The sequence below is a fragment of the Arachis ipaensis genome, chromosome B4, assembly GCF_059453495.1.
Source record: "Arachis ipaensis isolate K30076 ecotype BB chromosome B4, ASM5945349v1, whole genome shotgun sequence".
NCBI lineage: Eukaryota > Viridiplantae > Streptophyta > Magnoliopsida > Fabales > Fabaceae > Arachis > Arachis ipaensis.
The window spans coordinates 21623065-21646800 of NC_142439.1; the positions used below are offsets into that span (position 1 = coordinate 21623065).

At 36.0% G+C, this 23736-nt stretch overlaps 2 protein-coding genes across 2 annotated transcripts; one reads left to right on the forward strand and one right to left on the reverse strand.

The window, feature by feature from the left end:
* Nucleotides 1–13179: 13179 nt before the first annotated feature.
* Nucleotides 13180–18802, forward strand: LOC107639095 (vacuolar-sorting receptor 6). The gene is made up of 13 exons (XM_016342513.3): nt 13180–13714; nt 14400–15092; nt 15331–15419; nt 15566–15635; nt 15728–15811; nt 15912–15988; nt 16081–16162; nt 17257–17339; nt 17460–17523; nt 17611–17739; nt 18089–18192; nt 18294–18408; nt 18506–18802. Exons 1-12 carry the CDS (start codon nt 13210–13212, stop codon nt 18405–18407), a joined length of 2094 nt encoding a protein of 697 aa, XP_016197999.1. The 5' UTR covers nt 13180–13209; the 3' UTR covers nt 18408; nt 18506–18802.
* On the reverse strand, nt 17005–20415 carry LOC107639096 (uncharacterized). Its single transcript, XM_088483365.1, has 4 exons — nt 19559–20415; nt 19248–19352; nt 18074–18173; nt 17005–17659 (listed from the first exon to the last, which is right to left on the reverse strand). The coding sequence occupies exon 1, from the start codon at nt 20357–20359 to the stop codon at nt 19565–19567; it is 795 nt and encodes a 264-aa protein (XP_088339491.1). The 5' UTR covers nt 20360–20415; the 3' UTR covers nt 17005–17659; nt 18074–18173; nt 19248–19352; nt 19559–19564.
* Between the last annotated feature and the right edge of the window lie 3321 nt (nt 20416–23736).

Consider the following 23736-nt stretch of genomic DNA (forward strand, 5'->3'; position numbering starts at 1 on the left):
AATCAAGAGAAGTTGGCAACAGGATGACGGAAATAGAAATTGTTGGAATCAATTCACAAAAAAGAGAAATAAATGTAAAAGGAAGTTGATGGAGTGGAGCAAAAGGAAGCTTAAAAGAGCAGATAAAAAAATAGAAAAAAAGAAATAAAGCTACATTATATTCAAGAGGCTGATATGACGAAAAGAGAATTGAAGAACCAAATATCAAAACTTTAGAAATAAGAAAAAAAATATTGGGGACAAAGATCAAGGTTGAAATGGTTAAAATGGGGCGACAAAAACACAGCCTTCTTTCATGCAACAACCATTCAGAGAAGAATTAGAAATAGAATCGACAAATTGAAAGACGAGACAAGACATTGGATACAAGGAGAAGTAGACATAATGAGGTTAGTAGAAAGACATTTTACTAAGCTGTTTACTTCTGAAGGGGATAGGAACCTGGAAGAGTACGTAAGAGAAATACCTAGGAGAGTCACTAGAGAGATGAATGAAGAGCTAATGGCAAAGATTAATGACAAGAAAATTAAGGAGACGGTCTTTAGTATGGGAGGATTAAAAGCTCTAAGGCCAGATGGATTAAATGGGTTATTTTTTCAACAACATTGGGATATTCTGAGTAAAGAAGTGTGTGGTGTAGTTAAACAAATATTTGAAGACGGTATCATACCAGAGGACTTAAGAGAAACAACTGTTGTTTTGATTCCCAAAGTGAGTCAACCGGAAAGCCTGAATCATCTTAGACCCATAAGCTGCTGCAATTTTGTATATAAGATTGTAACACGGGTCTTGGTGGGGAGGTTAAGGAAAGTGCTAGATGTCATCATATCTCCGGTTCCTAGTGCTTTTGTAAAAGGAAGACTCGTACAGGATAATATAGTAATAGTATAGGAAGCGTTTCACAAATTAGACAGAAAAGGAAATCTTGGAACCAAAGACATAGCCGTCAAATTGGATATGAATAAGGCCTATGACAGATTGGAATGGAACTTTTTGCAAAGGGTCATGGAAGAGTTCGGTTTCAGTAATGAATGTGTGAAGTTGATGATGAGTTGCATGAAAAGTGCTACTTATAGATTTAAAATTAATGAAAAACTATCAACCAAGATCTCAAAGAGGTCTCAGACAGGGAGATCCTCTATCAGCCTATCTCTTTATCTTGGCAGCTGAAAGCTTTACTATTCTCATGGATAAGGCGATGAGGGATAATCTAATTTCTGGAATAAGATTAGCTCCAATAGCACCAGTAATCACTCATCTATTATTCGTTGATGATTGTATTATTTTTGCAGGAGCACAAGAAAAGGAGATTTATCAACTAATTCAAATTATAAACAAATATATGGAGGCATCAGGACAAAGAGTCAACACTAAAAAATCTGGTCTGATTTTTGGGAGTCAAGTATCTATCCAAAAGAGGGTGAACATTGAAGAGATCACCGAAATGACGTCGTGGGAGGATCCTGGAAGATACCTACGGTTACCAGTGAGATGGGGAAGATCCAAGAATAAGGCACTGGAGTGGATATAGGAGAAGATACTAGACAAAATACAAGGATGGAAAGAGAAATTATTAAATCAAGCCAGAAAGGAGGTTTCGATAAAAGCAGTAATACAGGCGATTCCAGTTTATTCCATGAACGTCACTAAATTCCCTAAATCCTTTTGCAAAAGAATTGAAACAACAATTGTGAGATTTTAGTGGACAAACAATGGAAAGAAAAGAAGCATTCATTGAAAGAGCTGGACAAAAATGACGAAGAGTAAAATAAACGGAGGCTTGGGGTTTAAAGATTTAGAATGCCAAAACATAGCACACTTGGCTAAACAAGTATGGAGACTACTAAAAGAGGAGGATGAAATATGGGTTCGGATACTAAAGGCCATTTATTACCCTAACTGCAGCTTATGGGAGGTGGGAGAAGGAAGAAACGCATCATGGATAAGAGCATGTTGGAGGGAAGAGATTTCCTCAGAAGGAAGGGAAGGTGGAGTGTAGGGAGTGGAGCGGAGATAGATATTTGGGAAGATAACTGGGTGGTAGGAATAGACAAATTGGGGAGATGCGGAGAAGATTGATTTAGAAGAGTGAGCGAGTTGATAAGAGAGGGGGAGGGCTGGGACGTGAAAAAAATTCAAGACATTTTTCTTGGTAACATAGCTGAACTAATAACCAGAACACCCATCAGTCTGATTAATAAAAAGGATCATTTTGTTTGGCCATATAGAAGCGATGGACGGTACTCAGTGAGAACGGTTACCATTATGCGAAGGAGGAGAAAGATACAAAGGAAAAGACAAAACCCAGCAAAAGCTCCGACAAGTCAGAATTTGAGGGAGGTTTGGGAGACTATTTGGAGATTACCGGTGCCACAAAAGGTTAAAATATTTTCATGGAAAGCAGTGCACAGAATTCTGCCAGTGAACTCGAATTTGTATTAGTGTAAAGGTGCAATTACACCCTCATGCAGCATATACCAGGAAAAGGATGAAACCATCGAACATGTGTTACTATTGTATCAGTGGACTAGAGAGGTGTGGTTTGGATCTAGCCTTCAAATTGTGCCTACGACCTATAATGTAAAATCTTTTGAAAAATGGATGATGAATACAATTGAGAAAATTAAGAGTGAGACAGGGAAGGAACAGGATAAAATTTTGTGTAACTTGAGATGTGTTTGTTGGTGCATATGGAAAGCGAGAAATCAGCACATATTCCAGCAAACAAAAGTCAATCCAGAAAAGGTAATAATCTATTCAGAGCATCTAGCAGCAGAATACCATAATGCAACAAAGGGATTCAATATAGAAAACAAACCAAGGGCAGGCAGGAATGGTGAGAGTAAGAGAATTACCTGGAGGTCTTTGCCATACAATAGGTTGAAAGTGAACTCAGACGCGGCTTTCCACAGGAAAACAGGCACGGCAGTTTCAGCAGTGGTTATCAGAGACTGGCAAGGAAAAATCATCACTGGAACAACATCAACATTCAGGACAACATTAGCATTAGCAGCAGAAGCTCAAGCATACAAAGAGGCACTCATTCTCATTAAAAATCTTCAAATAGCGAATTGCATAATTGAAACAGATTGCTTACATCTGGTTCAAGCGATTAAGGCAAGAATGCCCTTAGCAGAAGCAGACGCAATCATCAGAGACATTCTCCAACTGTTGGATAAGACTCCGAATGTGGGAGCTACCTGGACTCCAAGAGAAGGCAACAAATTAGCTTACCAACAGGCAGCAATGGCAGCGGGGAATGAACTACGGAGACAGTGGACAGTTAATCCACCTATTCCCGTCAAGAATACAATCAAAACAGAAGCAGGATTTGCAATACTTCAGCATAATCAATATATACGAAATCAAGTCAACGAGGTTTCAGTTTCAACCAACCATCAAGGATTTCAAATAAAAGAGGGGTTACCTGGGAGGGTGGAAACAGAAACCCGCGACAGGCAAGAAGATGAAGGGGAAGAGCGGTTTCGACCCACAGCATTGCAACGGCCTACCAACGACACAAGTGATAAACCCCTATTTTATTATTCATCTTGTACTCAATTAAGTGTTTTTATCAATTCTTCACCCACTTATTCATAAGATTTGCATGGTTTTATAATTCCTTCCTTATTCTATGATATATGTGAAAACATGTTTCCTATGCATTAAAAATAATTATTTTAATTATCCTTTATTACCATTCGATGTCGTGATCTATGTGTTAAGTATTTTCAGGCTTCATAGGGCAGGAATAGCTTAGAGGACAGAAAGAAAACACGCAAAAATGGAAGGAACGCATAAAAATAGAGTTTTGAAGAAAATGGCAGCGACGCGCACGCATGGACGACGCAGACGCGTGCCTAGGCGCCGAGCACAAACGACGTGAACGCATGACTGACGCGTACACGTGACAAGGAAAAACTCCAAACGACGCGCAAGCGTGACGGACGCCACGGGCAGAAAGTTGCAGAAGTTGCCCCCAGCGATTTCTGGACCCTTTTTCGGCCCAAATCCAAGCCCAGAAACATAGAATAGAAGCCAGAGAATGGGGGAATCAAGAGACAATTCATACAACATTCATTATTTACAATTTTAGGTTTTAGATGTAGTTTTCTAGAGAGAGAGGTTCTCTCCTCTCTCTTAGGTTTTAGAATTAGGATTCCTTTCATAGTTATGGTTATTTCTTCAAATTCAGGTTCAATGTTCCTTTAATTTATGTTTCTCTTCTACTTTTATTTATTCTAATACTTTTACTTGTTAATTACTTATGTTGCCAAATTTGCTTATGAACTCTTCATGTTAGATTTGAATATTCTATTTAATGAAATTTGAGGTATTTCAGATTTATGATTGGTCTCTTCTATTTATGATATAAATAATTTAGATTTTTCCCTCTTTTGGCTCTGGTTGAGTAATTGGTGACACTTGAGTTGTCAAACTCAGCGGTTGATTAAAAATTGGGAATTGCTGATTGATTTGGATCCTTCTAAAGCTAGTCTTTCCATAGGAGTTGACTAGGACTTGAGGAATCAAGTTAATTAGTCCACTTGACTTTCCTTTATTTAGTAAGGGTTAACTAAGTGGGAGTAATAAATAATTCTCATCACACCTGATAAGGATAACTAGTAGGGGTGTTCGCGGTGCGGTTTGGTTCGGTTTTTTAAGAAAAAGTCATCCGATCCAATGTTATATTAATTATGCGGTTCGGTTTGGTTCGATTTTTTTATTAAGACCATCCGAACCAAACCAAACCAATTAAATTCAGTTTGGTTCGGTTCGGTTTGTTCGATTTTTACATTGTTTTGAAAACCTATCTTATTCTAATCATCAAATCATATCTAGGGTACTAAAATAATTAATAATTTCGCAAAATCAACAATGGAACAATGGAACAATGATCAACTTGACTCAAAAATCACTAACAAATTAGCAGAAGCACAACAAATTAAAATTATTAGCAAGTTGCAAAAACATGGGAAACAGATGGAAAAATAATCAGCCTGAACTGAATCAAGAAAGTAAAGAAATACAAGCAAACTAATTCCAAAAATTTTGCAAAAATGGTGCACCAATTCCAAACTAAATCAAGAAATAGAACCAAACTGAATAAAAAATACACCCAAACTTATTCCAAAAATGTTCATGTGATGCACCAATTCCACAAGTTCTTCCTCTTTCACTTTCTTCTTTCCTGCATTAACATTAAATAAACAAAACGTTTAGAATCAACCCAAACCAAAATTTTCCTAAATCAAAACAGAACAAAAATTTTAAAATTAAAAAAACAAAATCAGAATCAACCCTATACCAGAATTTTGCAAGAAAGTAAAGAAATACAACCAAACTAATTCCAAAAATTTTGCAAAAATGGTGCACCAATTCCAAACTAAATCAAGAAATAGAACCAAAAAAGCAAAATCAGAATCAACCCTAAACCAGAATTTCCCTAAATCAAAACAGAACAAAAATTTCAAAATAAAAAAAGCGAAATCAGAATCAACCCTAAACAAGAATTTTCCTAAATCAAAACAGAACAAAAATTTCAAAATTAAAAAAGCAAAATCAAAATCAATAAAAAGACTAAACCAGAATTAATAAAAATAGAATCAGAACAAAAAAAAACTACCTGAGACTTAGGCTCCATTGCAGAGGACGACGGAGGTGCAGGATGGTGAGACGGCGGCGACAACGAACCAAAGACCAGAGAGACTGGACAGATCAGCGACGAACGAGAGACGGACGATGAACGGCGGTTGCTTCGACTGTGTCTGGTGCGTGCTGCTGCGGTTCGTCGAAGAAGACAGAAGCTGTTGGTTCATGGAGGTGACGGCTGCTGGAGAGGTGGTGTGAGAGCTGTCGAGGCTGAGGCAGAAAGAGAAGCGCTACAAGCTACGAGGAAGAGACAGGAAGAGAAAAGAGCCGCGCCGCTGCGATGGTGCTGTTCGGCAGCGTCGATGGTAGAGAAGAAGAAGGAAGAGCTTCCGCTGAGATTCGGCGCTACAGAGGTTGAGAGAGAGGGCTCGAGGGGTTAGGGTTTCTGCTAGGGATGGCTATTGGCTACGGCTGGTTTAGGAGGGAGGCTGCTTTTATAGCAGGGTTTTTAATAACACCAGTTCAGTCTGGTTCCGTTCGGTTTTTCCTACCAAAACCGAAAACCGAACCGAACCACAAAAAAAATGCACAAATTATTTTTTTCAGTTTTTCGGTTTTCGGTTTGTTCGGTTATCGGTTTTTTTGGTTCGGTTGATAGGTTTTGTTCGGATTGGATCGGTTTTGAACACCCCTAATAACTAGGATGGGATTTCCAGTTCTCATACCTTGCCAAGAGTGTTTCTAGTTATTAATTTACTTTTCTGCTATTTAATTTCCCTGTTCAACCTTTCAAAAACCCATAAATATACCTTTTTCCATAACCAATAATAAATCATACTTCCCTGCAATTCCTTGAGAAGACGACCCGAGGTTTAAATGTTTCAGTTATTAATTTTATTAGGTTTGCTTAAGTGACAACCAAAACTTTTGTACGAAAGGATTTTCTGTTGGTTTAGAAACTATACTAGTAACGAGAAATTATTTGTGGATTTCTTTACTAGCAAGAATCAGTTCGTCAAAATGGCGCCGTTGTCGGGGAATTGCAATTGTGTGCCTTATTATTGGTTATTGTAAATATTTTCTTTTGCTGTTTATTTGTATTTGTTTTTATTTTTGTTTCTAATTTTTATTAGTTACTATAAGTTCTCACCCCGTCGCTTTGAGTTTGGTTCTAATGTTGCTATAAGGAATGGAAGCTATAACAGGAACATGCGTCAAGGTCAAAACAATCACAGATGGAAGGAGCCACGAGGATCTGATCAACCCTTTTGGCAACAACACTTTCCAAAGTACCATGGACAACGACCATTCTACAATGCATGCCAAGAAAATAGTTATGGTGGACCCTCTCGTGACAAACCACCTCCACCAAATTACTATGGTCAAGAACCATTCCGAGGTGCATACCAAGATGATAGATATGAAGGACCCCCTTGTAGCTACCAACAAGCCCCATCATATGCCAATGAACCACCTCCTCAACATAGCTTTGAACCACCATACTCACAAGCCAACCACAACCATTCACCACCATATGACCCTAACCTTTATCCACCCCAATTCCAATCCAATTACTCCCAAGAACTACCACTTCCATATGCACCATGTCCATATCCATCAACCCAAGAATCACAGGCTCGCCTCAAGGAAACAGTAGATCAATTTCATGCAACCCTTCATCAACTAGAGCAAGCGATAAATCAATTAGCTTCCCGACGTTCGGACACTCAAGAAACTCCCATAGCTTCATGTGGAGAATCTAATGAAGAACGTAGTATGAAGGAGACACTAGAAGCTCCGGTGGACAGTAAAGAGCATGACTTTGTACTGGAACAAGTAGAGGAAGCTGCAATTGTCGAAGAAGAAGAATTAGTTGAAGACTTAGGAGACACTGAACCTCCATGGAAATCAAGAGTTGTGGAGAATTCTGCCCAAAAATTTGCAATCGATGCTAAGGAGGATAGTGCACAACCCCCAAAGCATGTATCTTATGAAGAACTGGACGGAACAGATCAAGAAGTGAGTTTCCTTGGTAATGATGATCATGAATCAACTTCTCCTAATGATGACCTTGCAGTCATAATTGAACTCTTTGAGCTAGAAGAATCTTCCCCAAGTGAGTATGAAGATGATGTGGAGGTAGATTTTTCTCAACCTCCAACTTATGACTTGAGTGATGAGGAAGAAATTGAAGATTTTGATCAAGACAAGGTTGCAATTGAAGAGGTTTGTTAGGAATTGGAAGAATTCACAGAGGAGTACAAGGAAGTGGAACTTGCAGAACCACCGGAAACACCTCTCCCACGGCCACTACCACCTAATACAAGCTTCAAGTGGGTAAAATCCTTAGCCTTTATCTTTACCTTTCCACTTGAATATGATTTGCTTGAAACCGATGGCCAGCTTAGAGCTCTTTGTGGCTTTAAGAGTAAGAGGGAGATGGTTGGTAATAACAGTTGGCACCTAAGGTTCAATATGGTTCCACGCTCCAAATGGAAGTGCAAGGATTGGTATAGAGCTCGATTGAATGAATTTCGGAAGAAGTTTGGGTATCTCAGTGGAAATTCAGGTTGTGTACTTCCCGGTTGGAATAATGAAGATAACAGCGAAGACGGGTATTGAAGCAAAGTTTGGGATCCTGGAATTTATCCTGACAATCAATACTCCTGGAGTCTGAAAACCTGCTTTGACTTGCTTGAAGGCTTTACGTGCCTAGTTTGGGACCCCGGAGGCTACTGAAATTGCAAACATTGGTAGAGATTTATGGATGAGTTCAAACACAAGCCACCATGACAAGGAGCTCATCAAATGTCCAACTTAAGGACTTTAACTAAAAGTGCTAGGTGGGAGACAACCCACCACGGTATGATCGTCTCTTTTTCAATTTTAATTTTATTTCATTTTTTTGTTTTAGTTTCATTTTATTTTATTTCATTTTTCCTAGAATCATTCATAACATCTGCATCTTGCATACTGCATAAAAAATAAAAATAAAAATAAAAAATAACACCACGCGTGCGCATGGGCCACGCGTGGGCGTCGACTACAAATCGACGTCACAATCCAATGCCCAGAAAGTTGGGCTGGAATCGTGCGGCTATTATGCGTTAAGCACAATTTGGGCCACGCGTACGCGTCAATGACGCATACACGTCACTTTCACTTCACACCCACCACGCGTCGCGTGGAAATTATTGCCCCCTCAATTGAAACAGAGAGTTACTCCAAAACGACGCTGAATTTGTGCGTTTAGTACAATTCTAATCGACGCGTACGTGTGCTTCACGCGTATGCGTCATTTTCATTATCCCACGCTCACGCGTTCGCGTGATCCATGCATTTGCGTGGATTTGAATCCACTTACCCTCGACGCGGAACCCTAGCCCTCCTCGCGTCACCCTTTTTCCCCCCATCCCTCCCTCACAGCCTTTCCTCTCCACTCTCTCTTCCCTCTGCAACTACCACCGCCGAGGTGGCACCGAGGGACTCACTGCTTGGCGGAAGGCTTGGCGGTAGAGGAGCAGCAGGGACCATAAGATGACAGTAACACCAGAAGCTTCATGGCGGACCCAATTGCATCATCAGGAGATTCAACGAGGCGCGTCTTCACCGCGATGCGGCTGCGGAAGAACCCAAAGGGAAAACCTGCGAATTCGGGTTGATGACAACAATGAGGAGGAACGATTTTGGCATCAGCTCCATGCATCAAGTCCTCGAGATTCTGATGGAAGCTCCGATGACAATGGGAGAGCTCTGTGAGATTGACATCGAGGAAGAATAGTTTAGGTTCTATTAGGGTCGGGCATTAAGGGGTGGGGTCGTTGGGTGAATTTGGTTCTGGTTGTTAGGCTGGGTCAGTTCCCTGGCCCAAAGCCAAATCCAAAAAAATAAAGATTGGTCAATATTTTTTATTCATTTTATGTTTAAATTGATATTAATAATTTTTATTTTTTACTAAAAATATTAGATCAAGTATGTCCGTTAAAAAAAATAATAAAAACTATATACATGTACCAAGTTTACTATTTGTGTCGTAACTTTTGTAGGTAACCACCTAGGGTACTAGCCAATTGCAATCAATTAGTATATGGACTGTAAAAGAAGTTCAACAAAAAAAAAAAAAACTAAATCTACACACCGTAGTACAAAACTGCGCCACTGCACTACGCTACCCACCACCTTCCCTCCTTCAAAATCGTCCACGTTGCCTCCACTGTCTATCGAGTCCTTTTTCTGAAATTTCTCTTTTGGAAGGAACGTGAATTTAAATTATCATGAGAAACATCCAAAATCAAATAAAAAAATATCTAAAATCAAATAAAAACAAGCATCCAAAAACTAAAAAAAGAAACATTCAAAACATAAGAAAAAGAAACATCTAAGACTTATAAAAAAGGCACATTCGAAACTTAGAAGAAAGCAACATACAAAACTAGTAAAAAGAACTATCCAAAACCTAGAAGAAGAGCACAGTGTGTGGCGTAACCACGACAGTTGCTCTCTCGTGTGTCATCGACCGTGGAAGACGAGAGGAGTTGGAGGAAGAGGGGGGTGGCCTCGCAACAAGAAGGGTTAGAGTAGAGGTGGCCAATATCACGATGAAAAGGGTTGGAGGAGAGGATGTAGCATTGCGATGAGAAGAGTAGAGAAAGGGAGGCTCGGTGACGCGGTGACAGGAGATGAATCAGGAGGGCATGGCGGCACGGCGACACAACTTGGAGAAGGAGGGTGCGACGTCGTGATGAGAGGAGTTGGAGGGAAAGGTCGTGGTGTCACAACGTTATGGGTTGGAGTATAACGTGCGTGTTTTTTGAGCTCAAACCTGGCTTTTTTTTAAATTAAGTTATTTAAAAAATTAGCTGTTAGGTTGCATATAGAGTTAGTTACCTATACTTTCTTCTTTTGTATTGTCTTGTGAATCAATACAATACAACGACGCTAATGTTTCGAGACTTAACTAGAACCAATGTAATTTGGGTCTGAATGTGAGATCTAAATTCCTTTTAGATGAGAGGTTCCTTTGTCTCCTCCAAAGAAGTAGTGCCATCTGAGCTCTTTGGAGAGATTACAGGTGATACCTGCAAGAGACTCTAATATTTAAGATAGTAAGGGTTTAAGCAGGTTTTGTGTTGATTAGAGTTCAAAGAATTTATGAGGGTGCCAGGGTATTTATAATTATAGGTAGTGAGCCAGTAACTACTTCTAAAGTGATTTTACTTTTGCTGGTGGGTAGTTACTCCCTTTTGTTATGGAAGTTATTCAGATCTCATTTTTAGATTAGTAGGAGAGATTGTAGGAGTTAGCTATTTATTAAAACAAGTCGTGTTAAATCCATATCGTTGTGGTCGACCTCCGAGAAGTCGAGTAGGCTGTAGTATGGATCTATACTCTTTTTCTATAGATTGTTAATTGAGTTTTTAATCATTTTAGTTTTGACTCTCATAATAAACTAGTATATGAACAGTATTTTTACTTGAAATAGAATTTTATGAAGTTGGACTCGAACAATCAGATGATCAAGCCAAAATATCAAACCGTAAAAAAATAGTTTGTGGTCTGAATGGTCATGTAGAGAAAATATTATTAAGTAGAATGTTATAACAATTTATTCTTCAACCAATAAAAAAAAGGAAAGCAAACTATAAAATATAAATAAATTTGATTTTTTTTTCATGTTTTCTGTGTGTGTATTAGAATATAACTCAGCAATAAGCTTCAATGATCCCTTTTAAAATTATAAATACTCATCAACTTTTAACATTGTATCCATATCACTGTATGTAAGCTTAGTGAATTTAACTTCAAAGAAACTCCTTAAAAGAAAAGAAAAAAGCTTAATGAATTTAATTAGTTTACATAAATTTAAAGATTATAATTATAATTCCGAGTGGTAGCTTACGCATGTTAAGTCATTAACATAACCCTAAAGCACTTAACGTGCCTTGCAAGGCGAGGCCTTTAACCAATCAACATCATCGTTTTCTAATTTCTATATTGACTTCATTTTTCAGAAGACTCTCTCCTCAGGTAAACCCTTTAAATTTAAAAGCAAACCCCCACAACTATAAGAATCTTCTATATTCTTGAACATTGACTAGCCACTATGGAGGAAATAGGAATATCCTTTAATTAGCAATTTTGTAAACTTTCCTCCTTATTTTCCTAGGGAACTTAATTAAATAAAAGGCATCATAAAATTGTTGTGTAATTTTTTGAATTAAAGAAAATGCTAGGAAGATAATATTATTTAGTAGAAAAAGAAAAAACTAATGTTAACCTAACATTTTTCATTTTGTTTAGCATGTGTTATTGCTATTTTGGAAATATTTGTTATGCTTCATTGTCAAGAATCAAGATAGACCAAGTCAATTTGAAAGTTATTTTTTATTTTTATTTTTTTAATACCGCAGAAAACATGTGTTAATGCTCAAACTAATGAAGATATGAATTGATCGGCAAGAATTACTTTGTTTTTCTTTTACTTTTTTTGGTGGCGGATACCAATTTAATTTCTAATTTTAATTGTACTAATATTATCATTCAATATTTGTCATTCTTTGAAATCATGTTAAATTTAGTAGACCTTTCTAATGAAGAGTATATTAAATAAAATAAAAAATTACATAGGTTTTCATTTTTATATAGTTAACATGTTCATATATTCGCAATAGATTATTAAATAATCATATATGATGAGTTCATGTAGACCATAAGAACCCGAATTAAAAAAAAAAGCACATTTTTCCTTAAGAAAATAATTTAAAAATGATTTAAAAAAGCGTATCATGATGTAAAAACTTTCGTAAATATATAAATTGTTTTTTGCGCGCGTAGATAATTATCTAAACAAATAATTTATACTTTTAATATATTAAAATTAATTTTTCATTCTTTCTTATCCACCATTAGGGTAAGAAAGTTTTATGGATACATCTAAGTATGAATAAGTAATTTATGTTTTTATGGAAATATGCTAATTAAGATACTAAAAAATATTATATAATAATTTAATTAAATATATTAAATTTTTTAATAATTTTTAATTATTATCTTTATATAAAATTATTTTTCCATAATAAATAGTCACTAATTAGATATTAGAGATTGTCTCATTGTAAACGACTATTTTTCATAATTGAGTTGTATTGGCATAAATAATATGGTGATTGGCGATAATAACATTAAAGAGATAATAACTTAAAAATTTCTTATTTAATTTAATATTTTTAAAATTTATACATCTAATATTTATAATTTTATATTTATTACATATAAAATTATCTATTTATTCTAATAGTAATTAAAAATATAAAAAGTAATTATAAATTATTTTAGCTTAATTTTTTTTAAAAATATTAGAAAATTATTAGAACATATTGTTTTTATCCAGCAGTTAGTCAATAATATATAAAGATATAAGTTAAAAATAGGTTGTTAGATTAATGAACGGAATAAATTATATTGAAATGGCTAAAAATACTAATAAAAAATAATAAATTTGGCTGTTTTTTGAGTTTTTATTTTTTTTAATTTTTCAGACTTTTTTCGTAATATAATCTGGAATGAGTCTGTAAAATATTTGGGTCAAGAATTGAGATATATAGGTCAGTGTCTCCTATGACTATGAGACAAGAGCATAGTAGTTCCCCTGGCTCGTTCTCTGAACCTCCACTCTCTTCCTTTCACCTTTCGTTTACCATCTCTTTACGTCACACCCTTTACCCTTCACCCTTCGATTACGATACACAAACCTACCTCCACCCTTATTCAACTACTTCTCTTATATATTCTTCAACTCTTCTCTTTATCATACACAACAACACTTCTTCATCCATGGTGCTTCCTCACTTTCTTCCCTTTCTGCTCTTCTTCTTCCTACTTCTTGTTGCTGATGGCAGGTTCGTGGTGGAGAAGAGCAGCATCACGGTGCTGTCTCCGCACACCATGAAGGCCAAGCACGACGGCGCCATAGGAAACTTCGGTGTTCCTAACTACGGAGGATTCATAGTGGGATCCGTACACTACCCTGACAAAGACTCTCATGGTTGTAAGCCTTTTGAAGGTGATAAGCCTTTCAAGATTCACTCTTATCGCCCCACTATTCTTCTCCTTGATCGTGGAGGTAACTACTTCTTTTTCATTCTTTTCGTTGACTTTTTTTACAATCACCGTTGACTTCATTCATCCACCACATGCTAGTTTCATTCTTATGTGAAACTCTATGCTCCTGTGTTTTCTTTTAGCGATTTCTGAGATTGGTTATATCTAAAGATAAGAGTGGTTCGTGATTTGTTGTATCAATGATGATGATATAATTTATGCATCTGTCGATTAATCTTTTTTTTCTTTTCTTTTTTTTTTTCCCCTGTTGCTTTAATGTTTTCTCTTTTTGTTTATCGTAAAATATTGTATGTCCCACAATTAAAGTCTCATACTATTTCCCTTTTTGTCTTTTGGCCCTCAATTTTGTTTATATTTATTTCTTGTTCATACACAATTCATTAATTAATCTCATTTAAACTCCTGCTCCCATTTCCGGATTACATTACAAGAAATGCTTCAAGCTATCAGAATTTATTGTTTTTGACCTTATTTAGCCATCAATTCAATTTCGTTAATCTAACTCCTTTAATTTAATAATTTAACAACATATTTTATCTCATACTTTTAAACGATGATAACTAATTAATAATAAAAAATAATAAATTTTAATAGTATAGAAGTCCTCTTGTCTTATATTCTCTTCCTTGCGGAGGAATACCTCTTTAGAGTTATTTGAATGATGTATTTGTACTTGGCACTGGCAGAGTGTTACTTTGCGTTGAAGGTATGGCATGCTCAAATAGCTGGAGCTGCAGCAGTGTTAGTAACTGACAGCATTGATGAGACCCTAATAACCATGGATTCTCCAGAAGAGAGCAACGATGCAGATGGATACATAGAGAAGATTCAAATCCCCTCGGCGCTGATCGAGAAATCCTTCGGCGACGAGCTGAAGCAAGCACTGAGCAAGAAAGACGAAGTCATGCTTAGAATTGACTGGAGAGAATCAGTGCCTCACCCAGACAACAGAGTGGAGTATGAGCTATGGACTAACAGCAACGACGAGTGTGGCGCTCGCTGCGAAGAGCAGATGAATTTCGTCAAGAATTTCAAAGGACATGCTCAGATTCTTGAGAGGGGAGGCTACACATTGTTCACTCCTCACTACATAACCTGGTTTTGTCCCAAGCCGTTTGTAGAGAGCAGACAGTGCAAATCTCAGTGTATAAATCATGGAAGGTATTGTGCGCCGGATCCGGAGAAGGATTTTGGAGAAGGATATGAAGGGAAGGATGTGGTGTATGAAAACTTGAGGCAGTTGTGCGTTCATAGAGTTGCCAATGAGAGTAACCGTTCTTGGGTTTGGTGGGATTATGTAACAGATTTCCATATCAGGTGTTCTATGAAGGAGAAAAAATACACCAAACAATGTGCTGAAGATGTCATGAAATCATTAGGTAAATGCTTACTGCTTTTGCCTTTTATAATCAACACTAATCTTGTACACTAAAAATAAACTACCAAATCAGTTATAAGTGTTAGAATCTAAAATACACATAAAAAATATGTGAAACAACATACAAATAAATAGTGGTTAATTTGATAAGTGATTTTTATTGTTAGTTTTTAGTATGCAGATGACATTTTTTATCAATACTAATGTATATAACTAAAATTATGGTGTGGATGTAACAGATTTGCCTATAGAGAAAATTAAAAAGTGCATGGGTGACCCCGAAGCTGATGTGGAGAATGAGGTGCTAAAGAATGAGCAACTACGCCAGGTCACATTTTTTTCTTTCTCTTTAAATCTGAATTCAAAACTTTGTAAAAACTTAAAATCTTCCATCAAATAACACAACCTTATATATGGATTTGGTCATTCATTCCATAACATTTAGAGGAGTTTTCTTTCATCTGTGAAATTCAGATAGGGCATGGATCTCGTGGCGATGTCACCATCTTGCCAACTTTGGTTATAAACGATGTCCAGTATCGAGGTTAGTAACTTAAATACCTATTTCACAGACATTCTGCTTAACTCTCAATCAAATATTGTGAAGTATGCTCTATCGTCGACTATAATTTTCAGGAAAATTGGAGAGATCTGCTGTTCTAAAAGCTGTATGTGCTGGATTCGAGGAGACTACTGAACCTCCAGTTTGTTTAAGTGGAGGTTGGTGTAAAACTTTTGAGTTATGAAAAGTTTTCACGCCATTTTATCAACATAAGTATGATTTCTAAACTTGTCATATTGGTTTGTATGTGCTTATCAGATATTGAGACTAATGAGTGCCTTGAAAGAAATGGAGGATGTTGGAAGGATGAGAGGGCTAACATAAGTGCTTGCAGAGTAAGGAATATCCATAACCACCATTTTTCTTTCTTCAAAGATTATTTATATGTAAATATCATTGTCCATGTGTGTGTGTGATTTGTTGGCAGGATACTTTTAGGGGAAGAGTTTGTGAGTGCCCTGTTGTGAAAGGTGTCCAGTATAAGGGTGATGGTTATACATCATGTGAAGGTATGCCTTCTTTTCCAATCTAACAAACGTGGTCTTCCATTTTTTTTAAAAAAATTATTAAGAAAATTCAGTTCGTTTTGAAATCATAGCTTTTTCTTTAAGATTATGTTGACATCATAAGAAAACAGAGACATTTGTAAATTAAAAGGAAATAGCTAGTTTAGTTTGACAACGACAACCGTCAACCAACCTTTTTTCTGGTACGGTCGGCTTCATGGGTTCAATAATCCTATTGTGTTATTTCATCAATTTCGCATATAAATAATAATTAAAAAAAAACTCAAATTTTAAGTTTAAATTAGTTCTAATGGTTTGCAGGAGCATAGATTTATATAACAGTTTTAGTTTTAGTTTATGAGACCTATTGTAAAAGTCCTACATTACCTATTTTTCTAAGGTTTTTCTTCCTCTATTAGCATAAATACCCTTATACCTGTGTTGTGCAAGTTAAGTTATATGTATTCTATTCACATTGTTTAATTTACACGATAATGATTTTCTTTTTAATTAGACAATGTGAGATTTCTAACAGTAAATATAATAAAGATGTCTTAAGGCACATGTTTAAGTTTAGTAAACATTTTTAAGGAATTTTTGAATTTTAATTTTAATAAATGAACAATAAATAGTCTAAATACATTGGGAATTTAACTTTGGAATTTTCTTATACAAAAATTTTCTTAACTAGTAACATTAAGATTTGCTTTAGCTAAATCCATATAATAAACTAAACTTAATAGTATACAAATCTATGCTCCGCTTCATTTACGCTACAAATTTTTCAAATTTCTGTCTTGCAGTTTTTTCTCTTTTTTTTTTCGGTGTCCTGTTTTGCTCTATAATAATACAAAACATTCGTATGTCAATATTAGTAAAATATTCAAAGCTCAAACATCTAATCCAGGGGGTCCACGGTTAATACATAATAGAGTGAACATACTACTGAAGAACAAGAAAAGAAGAAACTCATTACATGATCTCCATTCCCTATTTAAGAGGAAACTTGTTTTCTTACATGTTTTATCTGTGATAATCAAAGAGATATTCCAGTTTTTTCATGGTGTTGCTGAGACTTGCCTTGCCTTATTTTACAGCTTTTGGACCTGCAAGGTGTTCAATAAACAATGGAGGTTGTTGGTCAGAAACTAAAAACAAATTAACTTTCTCAGCTTGCTCAGTTTAGTACTGCTTAACCAACTCTTATTCACGTTTCTGGTTGTTATAAAATAGTAAATATTTATTGAATCACTTTCCTTGTTATGCTTCAAAGCTTACTGAATTCAGTTTATGTGTAAAGGAATTTATAGTAAATGGTTGTCGTTGCCCAGTTGGATTCCATGGGGATGGATACAAATGTGATGGTAATATCTGTTTCCACTCATGCAACTCAAATGACTAATTTTGGAAGAATATAATTCTATTCTTAAACTTCTCTTTTGGTTTGATAGATGTTGATGAATGCAAGGACCGAAGCGCTTGTCAGTGTGATGGCTGCACCTGCAAGAATACATGGGGTAGCTATGATTGCAAATGCAAAGGAAATCTTCTTTACATGAGGGAACAAGATGTTTGTATTGGTAAGATACTAAGCTAAGCACGAATAAGATTATAGTTTCAGATTAAATGAATCAGACTATAGACATGGATTTTTAAGTGACAAAATAGTTAGTACTTAATTAAACATTCAGTCTAAAACCTCTAATACCAATTGCTTCCAATGCACTACATATTCATTCAAAATAAAAGCGCCAGATTTTCCTTACTGTAGGATCCTTATATGTTTTGTTCAAAGGTGGATTAGTTATTATGACCACAATAGTGTGCTAAGCTAATCTACAAACAGATCATTTCAACACAGATTCATTTTACTCAACACCTTAGGACAGTAAATTTACATGATAAAAAACTTGCCTGTTAACAATGCAGAAAGAAGTGGATCAAGATTTGGGCGGTTCCTCGCATTTTTGGTGATAGCAGTTGTTGCAGCTGCCAGTTTAGCCGGTTATGTATTCTACAAATACAGACTCAGGGTAAGTTGATTTCCAGAAAACAGATGGCGCAAACAAAATATCCTCATTAAATTGGAGATCCAAGTTAAGCTCCACATTTAATTATCTCTACCTTCTTGTAGGCTTACATGGACTCGGAAATCATGGCTATCATGTCCCAGTACATGCCACTAGACCAGCAAAATAATGTAGCTCATGCCGAAACTGAACCTTTACGGTCACAAGGCACTGTATAAGGTTTTTACTCTGTCTTTGCCTTACAATTAATTTGCTTTGAGTTTTCCTTTGGTGGAGAACAAAATTTTCTTACTTAACTACTATCTGCATTTTGCAGACATAATCTAATAATGGCAAAATGATTGAGCTACACACAGTAAAATCCAAATCAGAGAGGTGGGGTATATGAGCAAGATTGGCGATATTCATGACTTGACAGCAAAGAATGGTTCACAACTTTATAGTTTAGTGTAGGGCAATTATGCAAACTATTTCGTGCATACATAAATATTTCCTAGAATACCATCTAGTTTTTGGTTTTTTGTAAATAGAATTGTTGAGATGTAATGGCACACTTGTTTTAGTATCAGGATTCAACATAGATACTTCCCAATACAAGTAAAGACTTTGGTTCTTTTGCATGGTCTTAAAATATAATCATCTACTGTAGTTCACCAATCAATATTTCACTCAGCATTTTGCAGTAGATGATGGTAATAAGGTATAACATCTTGTATGCTCTTATGGGGTAATGACCAGATGGCTATCCCTTTTACCATTAATCTAGTATTACTCAGAGCTCTTCATTCGTGACAGTGAAAAAGTGTAGCAAAGGGAGGAAACTGAAGGCATGAGAAACGGGGCACTTGTAAGCATGCATTACCAACTTCAATTGGAGAAGAAATTCTTTTCAAAATCATTGCTGGTGTTTTTGCAGCAGTGATTTAGAACATTAGACCTTTGCCAAACGAACAAGTAGAACAATCTTATGATAGACTTATGGTTATTGGTACGAACATAAAATGATACTGTTTATCTGAAAATAATCGATGCTATTGGCATGTGTAAAGTTGACATACCTTAGTTGAAGGATCAATATCTCCAATTGGTTTTTCCTTCACATTTCAAAGTCCATTCTTTACCACTTTGATGCTTCTTTAGTTTGTTTCTTTTCAAACAATGAACTGAAAATAAAAACACCCATTCACTTGGTACAAACAACAATTTTATCTTATAGTACAAACCCTAAAAACATTGCTCTTGGCTTAAAAAGTTGCCATTAAGAATTCCTAACAAATCAACAATAACAACTAAGTAATTTCAGCTAAGCATTTTTAATCTAATCATGCAACAAACATTCATTCTTATCTAATTAACAGTAACACCTTACCTGTTTCTACTCATTCCACCGAGCAATGACGCGTTCCAGCACCGCCAAAACCCTCTCCTTAGATTCTTCCTCATCATCACTGCCGCCGCATTTCTCGAATCCCAAAATTGCATCGTTCAACTCCACCGCATCCTCCACCCTCGCCTCCTTCAACATCCCCCGATAAATCCACTCCCTCAAGCCGCCACAAGAAGAAGCCACCACCTCGCCAGCCACCACCATGTCCCTCGCCGCCGATAAACCCTCGAACACGAATCCGTTCCTGCAAAGACCTTCGACGACGACCTCGTAGACCTGCCTGGTCGGGGGGGAGGGGGAGTCAGGGCGGCGGAGCCAGCGGAAGACGGCGAGGGCGGGCTTGCACATGCGGTTGTTGAAGTAGGAAGTGAGGAGCATGAGGGCGATTGGGGAAATGTGGTGGTGGATTTGAGGCGCGTGGCGAAGGCGCGTGAGGAGGGAGAAGGTAGGGGAGGTGTCCGGGTGGGAGGTGAGGGAGTGAATAAGTGGGGAGAGAGGGAGAGCGTGGAGAGGAGTAGTGGTGTGGAGGACGGCGGAGGTGAGGCGGAGGGCGGTGGGGAGGTGGTCCGGTTGAGAGAGGAGGCGGGGGAGGAGGTGGTTGAGATTGGAGAGTTGTTGTTGTGTTAGAGGAGGATAAGGACGTGTTTGGGGATGGGAACTTTCTTGCTTTGAACAATAAGAATAAGAGGTTGAATAGTGTGGTGATGGTGGTGTGAGAAATGGGGATTTGGAGGGACCGTGAAGAAGGCGTTGGAGGAAACTCATTTTGCTGCTCCTCGCCATTGCTACTCACTTGTCAGTCACTCAGTTGTCACTACTAAAAGTCTAAAACTAAAATGAATCTGTGTTTTAAACTCCTTTTTCTTTTTTTTTCGAAGGGATCTATTTAAAATTTTTAATTAATTTCCGCTTAATTTGCTTTCCGGTAAGACCATTTCCAGACTTTGGGATTTTTTTATATAAATTAAATAAATGTATTATTTACGAATATAAATAATTTGTAGTATTTTTACAAAATTATATCGTATTACATATTTTGTTTATAGTGTAAACGAAATAATTTTAATATATTTTGTTTACTGTAAATAAAATATGTAAAAAATTTTAAACACGTATTGGAAGTTGATATACTCCACAGATTTCGTTTATAATATAAATAAAATACGGTATAAAAGTATCATTTTTAAAATAATAAAACGGTATTAAAATATAATTTTAAATCGATTTAAAAAATTAAATTTGATACCTCTTAATTGAGTATGGGGAGGATATGCCATTTGAATTATAACTCATTGGCTATCTCATCTATATTTTAACATTTAAACTAATAACTTTCTCATGTTATTACTCTATAAATCAATTTTAACTCAAGTTACATAATTTAAAACTGCCAATTTAATATAACAAATTTTATAAGATTTTTCATGTATTTTATTATTTAAAATGTTCAAATTATATTAAAATTTTTAAATTTAAATTATATATGGTTTAAATTTTGTTTATTAAAATTTTTAATTTTTTTATGTTTTTATTTTTTTTAGTACTAATTTAAATGAGATGGTTTTTAGAAAATAATGTGATGGTAGTTTCAAATTACATTATTTGATCGTTTTAAATAGATAGTTTTAAATTACGTGTTTAAATGGGCACGCAACTTGAGTTAAAACTGCTCGTTAAAATCCGTCTATCTTCCATATTAATCAAAACGTTTTCATTGGTAGAATGACAAATAATAACAAACATAACCGAATTTTATTAGTTATTAGTTTAAATTTTAAAATCGGGCCTGCTACACATCCATGTAACCATGTAATCAAGTTGGCCCAAACCCAAAACAACTAATGCGCTTCCAATCTCATAAAAAAAAACATGACTTTCACGCGCCCCATACAAAGAAACGACTACTTCATTCGCGCTTCATTATGAAAAAACGTTCATTCTTCTTCAATACATACGAAACCGCTCTGTCTCTTCGAATCTCTCTCAAAATCACTCAAACTTTAGTCATGTTCTCTGCGAAAACCACTACTGCAGCATAATCGCGAGAAGATTTAGCAATGAACAACCAAAAGATAACGAAAACAGCATCACAGACTACCAAAGGTATGAGAAAAACTTCTGTTCATATGAATTCTTGCAATGTCGCATTTCTCCTAGTTGCATTTTAGGTTTACTGAATTGATTTTCTTCGTTTAGTATATCGAACTATTGTGAATGCATTTCTACATTATAACTAGGGTTTGGAATGAAATTTATTGTTGTTTTTATTCAGTTCAGTAGACAATGTAACTAGCGCTTTGAAATTGGTTGTTACTCTATTCAGTACTTTTTTTGCATGTAGAAATACTATTCTTGATGATTAAAAGTTGAAAACGATTTATTCTTGACATGAACATTGTTCGGTTTGGTGGCATTCTTGAAATACTATGATTGAATTTTTACAGTAGTATAACTAGGATTTTGGAATAAATTTTGTGGATATTTTTAAATTTGGCCAAATGAATTTTATTCGGTTCGGTGGCTTCCTTTTGCTTTGTTCGGTGGCTTTTAATTGACTTGATTAAGATATACATACTTGTGTTTATTGGTGTATTGAGTGAAGTATTGACCAACCTTTTTCCTTACAGCAAAACAGAACAAGACAATGGCAACAATGAAGGAGAAGCCGCACTATAATGTAAGCACATTAAATATATTTATCCGCTTTCATTCGAATAATATCTATTTTGTATTATAAAACTTGCAGAAAACTCATTATTGCAGATGTCAAACAAAGGCAATGGCAACAGTGTACAGGGATATGACTCAAGAAAAGAAAGATATAGTGGAAGAAATGGGATTTGGTGCCCTGGCACATGTCTCAGAAATGAATGTCTCTCATGCCCTGTTGAGAGAATTGATTAATCACTTTGATGAAGAGAAAGGATGCTTGAAAACTCTCCAGGGCAGAATATACATAACTTCTCAGAAAGTAGCAGCTGCCCTGGACATAACCAACGGAGGTAATACACTTTCCACTTACTGTTTATTTTTAGTTTATTGGTTTACAGAAAATTAAACTGAGTCTTTTTGACTGATTTTTGTTACTAAAAGATTGTAGGGAATCATTTTGATGATAAGGTTGATTACAATAACCTGAATCCAGAAGACAAGGAATATGCTGGATATGAGCGTAGAAGGAGAGGAGAACCGAAAAAAATTCAAGAGGACTTTTGTTGTTTTCATACAAAAGTACTTCTTGTTGCCCACAAAAGTAAGTGTGGCCTCCCCAATCCATAAGCCATCGATCTTTCATGTGGACAACATTCTGGAATGGAATTGGGCAAAACATGTGCTCAACTTCTTGATAAAAGGAGTTGAAAACAAGAGAAAGGGGAGGAAACAGTCTATTGATGGCTGTGTTTTTGTGTTGATGTTGATATACTTTCACGAAACCAAGTTTCCTCGCCCGTTCGCACCTGATGCTCCCCCAGCACCTTGGGTGGCCCATTGGACAAAGAAAATGATGCTTGAACGGATTTCTAGAGAAGCAATAGAAACATTGGTAAATACTCTACTAATTTTTTCCTAAAATTTGGTTTCAAATGTTGTTAAAATACTCTACTAACTAAATAAACTCTATTTTAGGTTATAATTAATTTATTTGTCCTACTGGTAATTGTTCACCATATGAACCTTTTTCGGTTCGGTGGGACCGCTCCCATTGCTTCACCTGATTGTTACTGTGTTCAATTGAGTCCTTGTGCATGCAAAAATATTTCTTTGATTATTAAATAATTATCATGTTTTATGGCTTTTTATTCAGCACATTAGTATCATTCGGTAAAGTGGGTTGCTCATGTTGATTAAATGGTTGTTATTGTATTTTTCATTAAATAATTGAGTCCTTGTTTCTGTTTTAGGGACTTCTGTACAAAAAAGAAAAAGAGAATGAAAAAACAGAAACAAGGAAGTTGGATAAAAAAGAAAAAGGAAAGAAAATAAAAAAGAAAATTGTCAATCTGGATTCTTCTTCGGAAGAAGAAAGATTTTCCAAATTTGAATCTCAATCTAAATCTGACAAAACACCACCGGCAAAGAGAGCAAGACAAAAGAAGGTGCTTGTTGAGAAGGATTCACAATCAACAAGTGAAACTGAAAGCATTCCCACGGATTCAAAA